At 39.5% G+C, this 10,955-nt stretch overlaps 1 protein-coding gene across 4 annotated transcripts in view; it reads right to left on the reverse strand.

The window, feature by feature from the left end:
- Nucleotides 1-10,955, reverse strand: part of CDIN1 (CDAN1 interacting nuclease 1) — a 120,569-nt gene that overhangs the window by 50,069 nt on the left and 59,545 nt on the right. For all 4 annotated transcript variants that reach the window (XM_035110485.3, XM_035110456.3, XM_088671281.1 and 1 more), the window contains 3 exons: nucleotides 6,375-6,454; nucleotides 5,997-6,046; nucleotides 594-661 (listed from right to left, as the gene is read on the reverse strand). In XM_035110485.3, the coding sequence (XP_034966376.3) occupies nucleotides 594-661; nucleotides 5,997-6,046; nucleotides 6,375-6,454 (198 nt within the window). The remainder of the gene's footprint in view (nucleotides 1-593; nucleotides 662-5,996; nucleotides 6,047-6,374; nucleotides 6,455-10,955) is intronic.

Raw genomic sequence — 10,955 nt, forward strand, 5'->3', positions numbered from 1 at the left:
AATGATTATTTAACTAATAAGAACTGCATTAACCAAGTGTTAACTGCAAAAAATTAAAGTGATACTTCTACAATGAACAGCAATGATATTCTTATAAAGGTTAACATTTAGCATTGTTCAGATTAGAGATAGGTAATGCAAGAAGGCTTAATATACTTGTTCAAAAATATGAGGGAATGAACATGCTTCTAAGAAAACAAGTGAATTCCTCCTGTATGGTGGTGGTTGTTTTCTTTTTAATACATGAAGCATTATGCAGCTAATATTTCTTATGCTTCCTACTGAGTCTCCTAAGACCTAGATTATGGCTAATATCTCATGACACCAAAAGTAATACAGCAGCTGATATTAAAGTATTTTTCCCAGCTACTTATTCTATAAAATATTAATTGCTAGCTTGTGCCCGTGCAGTATGGGGTATTAGGTAACTGAGTTCCTGCTCAAGTCTAAATCAATAAAAGATAACATGTACCTCATCAATCATTTCTTAGCCTCTCTTTACTACCTAATACAGGATATCTGTGGAGACCTCTTTTGGAAAAGCTACTGAGATGTGGAATGTTTAGGTACTAGATTAAAATATAAAAACTTACCTAAAAAAGATATATTTTTCTCCAAAAGCATTTCTTGCAGTAAGACTTCATGCTCATGTCCAACTGCACTGATTTTTTCCCATCAAGGAAGGAAAGGCATAGTTTTTGAAATAAAATTCAGTTTTAGAATTATATGATGCTGAATACAGCTATGTGGCAGTGAATACTGACTAGCTTTGGTGGAATGATCCCAATTTGTTTTTCTGAAGCCGTTTTTAATCCACAAAGTAGAAAGAGAAAGAAGCATTAGTGGGCCACACAAAGAATGCCAATATATTATTTATTTAAAATATACCCTAACCTTAATCCAAAGCTCTGAGGGTGGGGAGCAATAACTTCGACAAAATAAGAAGACTGTATTAGTTAAAATCACACATAAATATTTAGGCTCAAATGAGAGCAGGGTTTAATAATTTCCCTGAGCTGAACTTCTGATTCTACTTTGCTTCTGCTATTTGTTTTAACTGTTTTGTTATGCTTTTTAATGGTTGCTTTTATTGTACATTTTAATTATGGGAGTATTAGCACCCAATAGAATTGTTATTTGCATTTTAATTATGTGTTGATTTTTAAAGTTGTAAACCACTTAGAAGCCAGCTAGTGGCTCCATTCAAAAGCCAAGCGGACACATTTTGCCCGAGAAACAATCCCGAGTCATCTTCAATAGTACTCCAAAGGATATAATCTGAATGGGAGGTAGCCAGACCATAACTTACTGTGATCAGGCTATCACTGTCTAGGAACAGTTGTAGCTAATAAACCAGTCATAGTGGAGAGAAGGCACTCCATACCACTGCAGACACCTAAGTTTCCAGTGAGTAAGTCGAATCAAAGAGTGTCTCCTGTTGTGACGTGGGTTTCGTGATTTCAGCTCTCTTGACATAATATGCTGGAGACAGTTCTGTAGTAACACTTCTTTATTAAAGCAAACAAGACTGAGCTCTGATGAGAGGAAAGCTACATTTATTGGGACAGGGGACTAGCTAGAAAGGGATACATTTTGGAGGAAACAATATCAGGCAACCACTGTGCTGCCTTTTGGAGGAAACCAATAAGACAGAGGATCCAAATACAGCAGCTTAAATGAACCAATAGTAGCTGTACCTTCTGGAACCAAAAGGCAGTTTCTTTATCATAATGCAAATACAGACAATAGTAATACAGATATAATATCCTTTGACTCAATACACAACATCTCCCAACTACAAACCTGCTCCTTGATTAGGAGGGTGAAAACAGGTTGTCCATCTAATTCCTGAACACAGAAACCACTAGTCACAGAAGTTCAGTCCTCTCACAATTTAGTTTCAATTTATTAGCCCACATCCAATCCATCAAAGTGGACAGTGATCAGAGAACAGTTAGAACCTGCATAATCTCAGAAGCCAAGGAGAAATACTGCATACTGATGCTGCCCAACTCCCAAACCCCTTATGACCTCACCCAGCAGTCTCATATAGATATCTCCCAGTGCCATCCTTTCCAAACCAATCTTTATGTAGAAATGGAATCACCATAATGCCATGCATTCCATTCCCACGCCAAAGAGCCTGTCTAGTAGGACACTGTGCTTCATTGTATTGAAAGCCACTGAGAAATTCAGCAAGTAATATGCACCTCTTCTTTCTATACATTTTTTGAAATCTGTTTCATTATGGAAGTTATCATAGAATATATCTCTGCACTGCTACCAACCTTTGTTATATCATGATAGAAAAAGCAATTTATAATTATGAATAAAGTATCAGCTGATGAATTTACTTCACAGATGTTTTAAAAACATTTTAACTATAAATGGATTTCCCATTCTTATTAATCTCTAATTAATGTACTGCATTAAACTCTAATATAATGACAGAGCCAAAGAAAGAAAATGAGTGAGCACAAAAAATGCAAGATAAATTCTATGAACAAAATTTATAATGCACCATCAGCAGAAACTCTTAGACTTGGCCTACAGTAATACCTGTTATTGATGTATGGCACTGATCATGGGGCAAAACTTGTAAATAACCTCATGAGCCATTTTCTACTCATGCAATCCAGCAGTCTAGTTTCCCGTAAGCAGCCAAACTATTACTGAAAAATAGCCTCCTGGCATTTACAAAGAGGTTGACTTCATTCTTTAGTCCATGCATATATAATTAGATAGTTGTATTTAAAATCAATATGCAATCCTTAGAAGACATTATGCTTTTAAAACCTTAACTTTAAATTGATTTTAAGCTACTTTGTATGGCTTAAAATTAACAACTAAGGCTGCAAACCTAACCCCACTTCCCTAGGTGTAGGGTTGCAACCCTAACCATGTCTATTCAGAAGGAAGTACTATTCCATTCAACTGGACTGTCTCAGGTAAATGAGGTTAGTGTTGCAGACAAATTTAAAAACATATATTCACAAATAATGCCTTCATTCACAGTTTGGGATAATGCAACCTGTCCCATGGCTGACATTTTTTTTAAAAAAACTATTACCATGGCGTTCTATGAAAACTGATCAGGAATTATGACGATCTACAATGTACATAAAATACCATTTAGCAAATATCATTTAACTAATCCTATAAACTGCTGCTGTATTAGAGTTTTCTCAAGAGCATTGTTTTTTTCACCCTATGCAATGGTCAGGGCTAGAACAAGACCATCGATGCAGATGTAGCTCAGAATAGCTGCACAATCCTGCACTATTGTCCCATGCTAATAAAGCAATTTATGTAGCACAGAAGGAATCTAACTGCCTCCTCTGGGGTTCCCCAAATAAGTTAATGGAAACAACGTTTCCTGATAATCTACTCCAGCATCTACCCCTGCAAAACCTCTCCAGAGGCTTGTGAGGACCTTTTGAAACATCTGGGGATGGAGTGCTGTGTGAGGCGGGGGAATTGTTCAAAATAGGATTAGGTGTGAGCCCACTAAGTGACCTTTATGATTGAATAGGGATCTGAATTCTATTATTTAATTTGTGACCTGTGAGCAGGCCCAGGTGCATATTTTGCAACACTGAATTAAATGTTCTTACATATAACTAAGCCATGTAGAACAGTAGATGGGAAGTTCCAGGAGGACAGTCAGCTGTGCTGTTCCTCATTAATCTCTCTCAAAGGCACTATGGAAGGCACCTTGCCGCTCCCAAAGAGTTCTCTGAGGTATTTTATTTTTGTTTTATGCAAGTAGGTAGACCTCAGGTCACAGGATCTACTTTGTTTTGAACTAGAACCCCAATATCTAATACCAGAGCTATGTGCAAAGCAGTAGCTTGTGGGAAGAGCAATGGAGCCGGGCAGAATTAATTACCTACTTCACCCCACTAAGTGCTATGTGGGACTGATTTGCACACATAGTTATGGAGATGTCGCATTGGCAGAGACCAAAGCCCTGGTCATACCTGCCAAGTCCTGGACTGCAGAATCCGGGACCGGCAGCCGCGTGACACTGGAAGTTGCGTAGATGCAACTTCTGGTGTCGCTTTGCCCATCTATGGGCACCAAAAATGGCCGCCGCCAACACCGGAAGTCATGTCTACGCATGTCGGGAAGTGTGTAGACGCAACTTCCGGTGTTGCTCTGCCCATCTATGGGCACCAAAAATGGCTGCCGCCGACACCGGAAGTCACGTCTACGCACTTCCGGACATGCGTACATGCGACTTTCGAAGCCGGCAGCGGCCATTTTCGGTGCCCATAGATGGGCAAATCAGGAAAAAAAATGGCCGGCGGCAGGAGAAAATAATGGAGAAAAACGGGAGACGAAGTGATACGGGGGACCGCCAGGAAAAGGTAAGTAAAAACGGGGTTTCCCGGGGAAAACGGGGTACTTGGCAGCTATGGCCCTGGTGTTCCCAAGCCCTGAATGTTAGGCAGTAAGCATCAGGGAGGTGGGGGCTAGTCTCCCTATGGCTACCATGGCACCTTCGAAGAGTAGCAGCTGAAAAAGGCTCAGCATGGTCCTCACAGAGACTTCATTAGGCACCCCTTCCATTAGGAAGCAGTGTCCTTCCCAGTTGCCCAAATGAGGAGATATCCCAGTTGCCCTAGAGAACTGACCTGCATGTCACACTATGGCTTAGCAGGACTGTGTGGATGTGCAGGTTCCTGGATAGAAGATCATAGCTGCTTTGCACTTCTCTGATCCTTTTTGCTATGCTGAGCTAAGGCAAACTTTGGCGTAGCTCGTCATCCAAACTGGGGCTTGTGGTTAAGCTCTCTCCTCACTAACCACAAACCGCAACCCACTGGCTGGTATGTGAACTAGGCCATTTTGTGGGGAGAGCCACCCCAAGTACACCTGATATAGGAAACCAGAATAGAATTTGCTGAAATAATCATTTATTGACTATTGGGGTAATAAATAAGATTATTATAAAACTTATGGAAGGGTAGGAAAGATACTTATAACTTCACCAAAACCTTTGAGTGAAGATTGAATTAGCTGCTGCTGATTCACTTTGATTTTACCGTGCTTTGAAAATTACCTGTTCATGTTTGCAATTTGTATTTTTTGAGCTTTTTGGAAAGGTTGTACCAATTTAAAAATCATTAAACAAATAACTTGGGCAGAGATCTCACCTGCAGAGATCTACAAATTTTTTACCATCCTAAAACTCAAGATTTTCTAATAATATCCAGGGGACAAGCGATATAAAAAGGGACTGGGCGGAACCTATGGCCCTCCACTTGCTGTTGGACTACAATTCCCATCATCCCTGACTACTGCCCATGCTGACTGGGGCTGACTGAGTCCAACAATATCTGCAGAGCCTCAAGTTTCCTATCTTTGCTCCAAACACTAAGAAAATTTTCAGTTTATAGACTTGAATGGAATTACAGGTCTCCTCTTAAATTACTCAGTTAATTAAATAACTCAGTTCACCATCACCTTTCAAGTACTATGCAGAGTCCTAGTCCGAAGCACTGAGCTCCCATTATAAGGCTTTAGGAAGTTTTCTGTTCATCAGCTATCTTGAACTGTATTTGTCCACTTTGGACAGATGCAAGAACAGGCTACTGGTAAGTCAAGATATTGTCACTTTTTCAAATACCCTTTGTCCAATGGAAAATGCAAAGCAAGTAACAATTTTTATAGTACTATGTAAGTTATGACAGCTAATAATTTGATCCAAGATTACATATTTCATGTGACCAACATCAACAGGATTCCATCTAAGCACAGGAAATGTATATCTACTGAACTGACAACTTTCATATGGCATATCTGATGTTAGTTAAACAGTGTAAGAGACAGGGTCTGCAATGACCCTCTTGTAAGTTGATTGAATGTAAAAGAGAGGAGTATGATATGTGTTTTGTGAAGCAGAACTTTATGTCAGGTTAAAGCCAGACACGTCTCCTCCACAGAGTCTAAGCTCATCAATTGCGCACCTAAACTTTTACGAGAAAGGATACTGTTTGATGCAGTCCACCAGCGGTCCATAACAATAGTCATTCACAGTACACTGCAGACAAATAAGAAAAGTAGTACAGCGATGGGCAACTGCAGAACTATTACAGTTTAAACAGAATCCTAAAAAAACAGTAATTACTTTTCTTCATAAGGGCTATCAAAAGCTCTTCAGAGTTAGTCACGGAAAACAAAAATTGCATGCTTTTTATTCTCTATAAAAACAACCCATTAAAAAGCGAAATGCTCTCTTCACAAATATTGCATTGCCATTTATGCATTGCCTGACCTCAGAGATAGATTATGATGACAGTAATTAAATGAGGTTTAAAATCCTTTACATTGCTAGGCAGATAACGGCACAGCCACCAAGAGATGAATACCTGATAGATCTGGTTTGCTAGAATTCTATCTGGAATCTGAGAAGGGTCCCGCAGCATACTGTTTATAAGAGTTTTGGAAGCTGTGGAGGAAGAAGATGATACTGTAAGTGTTGCTGTAAACATGTCACTAACCAGCTGTCGGGGGGAGGGGGAGGGAGTGAAACATGCTAAGAAAACACTAATAACATCTGAATGCATTCCATTTTCAAAACTGATGTAATCCTGCACAGTTTTGTATGCACAGTTCATCTAATTCAATAAAATGTAAGCAGTGCACAATTGTGCACTTGACTGCCATAATTCAGAAACTAGATGAGCAAATTATTACACTCTTTTAAACATGGGAAATGCTATTACATTACTGTAAAATGATGATGATGATGATGATAATGGAAACAAACAAACATTTTAAATAATTATATTCTGCTTTTATTTAAATTTCAAAATAAGCTTAAAATTGAAAATGGTAACAAATGAACCACCACCACAAAAAACAAGTTGTCATAGGATTTAAAGATCAACACTAGCACTGGTGCAACTAGGTGTCTCCCGAGACAGATGGATACCAACCATTACAATGCTGTACTTGCCTTTCTACATATAAAATGAGTGGTGTTCAACTAAGCTTAACTCAGAGTAGACTCACTGAAATTTCAATGGGTTAAGTTCTGTGGGTCTGCTCTGAGTAAAACTGTGTATCTTCTATGCCCCTTCTTCCCTGAAACCTCAGCTTCTGCATCAGTGATGCCAGGTACACCTTTGTGGAAAGGAAATTCCACAACTTACTGAACATAACACCCAAGAGGGTCTTTCAAATATTTGAGGTATTTGAGGTCTCCCAGCAAAGTTGTATATGGAGGCAAGGAAGGTCCTTTCCTCAAATTTGTTGTTGTTTAGTCGTTTAGTCGTGTCCGACTCTTTGTGACCCCATGGACCAGAGCACACCAGGCACTCCTGTCTTCCACTGCCTCCCACAGTTTGGTCAAACTCATGTCGGTAGCTTTGAGAACACTGTCCAACCATCTCGTCCTCTGTTGTCTCCTTCTCCTTGTGCCCTCCATCTTTCCCAACATCAGGGTCTTTTCCAGGGAGTCTTCTCATCTCATGAGGTAGCCAAAGTATTGGAGCCTCAACTCCAATACTTGAATACTAAAGTATAAAACTGTAATCCTGTGGAGTCAATCTATATCCATAGGGAGAAGCTGCAGTAGCCGTTCCATCCCTCCATCTATCAGATGTCCACATACTGATCATATGCAAACATGTGGTGAGATCAGTACCTATTCCTCATATTCACCTTCCTAGAATACGACATGTACCTAAAGCAAAATTTCAACACAGACACCAGAATTTGCTTTTCAAATCCCACAGTGTACTTTCACTTATCTTTGGAGAAGCCTTTTTACTGGAAAATGCACCCCTGCCTTTGAAAAGGGTATAACAAACCAAAAGTAATACAGAACTAAAATACAGAAAGTTGTTTCTCTGTTCATGCCGCTGTTTTGCCAAGGCACAAGGGAGACTGACAGCATTTATTAAATTAATGTTACCTTAAAATGTCAGGCCTTACAGTGAATACAGAAGGTTGAACACCGCCCCTCCCCATTAATCTGATGAAGGGCAGGATATTAATTGACTAAATAAATAAAATGAACACCTACATAATACCAGTATAAACTAGCATATAGCTTTAAAAACCAAAATGTAATAATTTTATTAAAATATTTACTTATTAAAATATTTGCAAGTACTTAGTTGTGGACAGGGAGAGTTTCAATTATTTTCTTGAAATTATGAACTCACATGGCCCCATAATCACCATCTAACTGACGCAGCTTCCGCAAAAGCTGCTGCTTGCCTTCTATCACTGTGCCATTGAGAGCGTGCTCACTTATGTGATATGCGTGTGGTACGGAAGCTATACTTCCCAGGATAGGATAGGGTTGTGCAGAATTATTAAAGCAGCAGAGAGCATTATTGACTGCTCATTCTCTACCATATTACAAATCTATATCACCAGGTGCCACAGGAAAGCACTAGACATATCAAGAGATCCATCGCATCCTGGTCACTGTTTCTTTGAGCTCCTGCCATCGGGACGGAGATACAGAACAATGAAGGCGAGAACGAGCCGTCTCAAGAACAGTTTCTCCTCTAGAGCAATTTCGGCCTTAAATGGAAAGTCTGGACTTTGAAGTCATCTTATTTATTGCCACTAACTTAATTAGGATGCTAAACAATAATTAAACTGAAGCCAGACAGGCTAATCTGTTCTGGGATTAGTATTTCCATAAATTTGTCCTAGGATTCTATATTTTACATTTAATCCACATGTTCATGTAAAAATGGCCAAAGCAAATCAGTACAAAAGAAATACTTTCCTCCCCCCCCCAACCATCATAATTCTGACCACCAAAAGGCAGACAATTTGGGGGGGGGGGCTATTAGAGCTCTGGTTTAGCTTAATCACCATGAGAAGGAATTTCTTTATTTTCTTTAATTTATATACCATTCTCCATACAAAAATCCCAGTGTGGTTGACATAACAAAAGCATCTGCTCAACAGATACTCTACAAAATACTGCAAAACAAGCAAATCCAGTGGCAGTGGCCCAATACAATACCAATTCACTGAACCTCCCACAAATTCCTCTGTGAAGAAGTCGGTGTTTTGGAGAGGTGAGCCATTGTCGTAGCTGCCTTGCCAATACACTTGTTCACCTCAGGGTCGATGGAGAAGTTGCTGGTTATGGTAGAGCCAAGGTAGACAAAATCACCTACCACCTCAAGCATGTGGTCACCAGTGATGATGCATGGAGAGCTGGCTACGTCCTGACCCAATATGTTAGTGTTTGTCAGGATGATGGTGAGGCTGAACTCTACGCAGGCTTGGGTAAACCGTTTATGAGGCACTACTTGGGCCTCAGATGATAAAGGTATGGATAAGAACTGTTATATTGTGAATTGACCAGTTGTAGGAGAATGGCGCTTCTTGCTCCCATAGCATATTGTGCAAAAAAAAATACCATGAAGCAGACTCTCTCAGCTGAACTGGAAGATTGTTATAGGATACAGGTTACATGTGTGGGATGTGAGTCTCTCAGGTAGAGTGGGCCAAGCTTTTCACCTCTTTTAATGAGAGAGTCAGAGCATATGGAATGCTGCCCCAAATTGCATCCCTGCAGAGAGATCTTCCCTTCTATTTGTCATAACATCATTACTGCATGGACAAACATCATTGCATTGAGACTCCCCATGCCACAATCATGGCAGCCACAATCAAGGACATGAAGAATTACCAGATGATAGCAGTTATCCATGGCAAAAGCTTTTCTTAGCATTTCAGCAGAGATGAGTAGAATTTGGCATGGGGTTGTGTTTTCATGGTGGCTATGATATATGCCCAAAGCTCAAATATTCTATTATTATTATTATTATTATTATTATTATTATTGAATTTTCAATTCCTGTGCAATCCCTGTCGAAAAGAGTCACACAGTTCAGGAAAATTTGGGTACACATATCAAGTTTTCAGAGGCATTTTAAAAGGCTTTTTAAAATGCAGCCACTATATGTCTAATATGCACCTCCAACATGGTGTAGTTTACAAACATTGAATAACAGATGACAAGACGGCTATCTGGAAGCAATCAGTTCACCTGTGCAAAAATACTTCCAAATACTTCATTATCAGCCTGATAATTATCATTATGCATGTTTGTTGCATGTGAACTAGCAATTAAAATAAGCTTATCTAATGAAAAAAGTAATTATAGCATCTTCTCAGCGTACATATTTTGTTGTGGATAGATGACCAATTGCACCAACTTAAAATGAATTAATATTCTCTTGGTAATATGGCTTTTGTGCGATAGCCGACTCCTTTTAGACAAGGAAGAGGCTTCCTTGCAAACAATCCTGGATCAGGAGAACCTATGAAAATGGCACTGTATGAGAAAAAATATCCAGCCAAGGAGCTTTCACCATTAATAATGGCAGTATATAATTATTAAATTTAAACTTAATGGAGGTTGCAAGAAAATACAAAGCAAAAGGAACAGATAAAGGGGAGGAAGACTAGCACTTCAGAAGGCAAGCAGAGTGTGCATACTGTATTTGAATTTTTTTTCCCACAGCAAAGATGTGGTTGTACATAGAAAACTGCATGGCTCCCTGACATTCTAACTTTCCACCAACAGGAAGAAAGTGCTGAAACACAGGATCATCTTCATGAGTACATTCTGAAGTCATATAGTCCTAGGTGAATAAAGTACAACTTATATGGAGACTGATCAGTAGAAGACACCACGGATCAGCATGCCCGCTGTTTCTTTGTGCCATTTCTGTATTTAACACAGGTATATATTGATTCACATAAAACAACAAATGGTGTACAACATAAAATTTCACTGGGCTAGGAGGCTCGGACCTTCAGGGCAGAGCAGCCAAACAGAGCTCCACTGACCCGGGGCTCCTAGTGCTGGATTTGACAACCGAAGCTGCTAAAATCAGGTTGCTGGCAGTTTAAGTGCTTTCCTTCCTGTCAATAGCATTACTCACATCCAAGATCCAATCCACAGG

Source organism: Zootoca vivipara, chromosome 1, assembly GCF_965207765.1.
Source record: "Zootoca vivipara chromosome 1, rZooViv2.hap1.1, whole genome shotgun sequence".
NCBI lineage: Eukaryota > Metazoa > Chordata > Lepidosauria > Squamata > Lacertidae > Zootoca > Zootoca vivipara.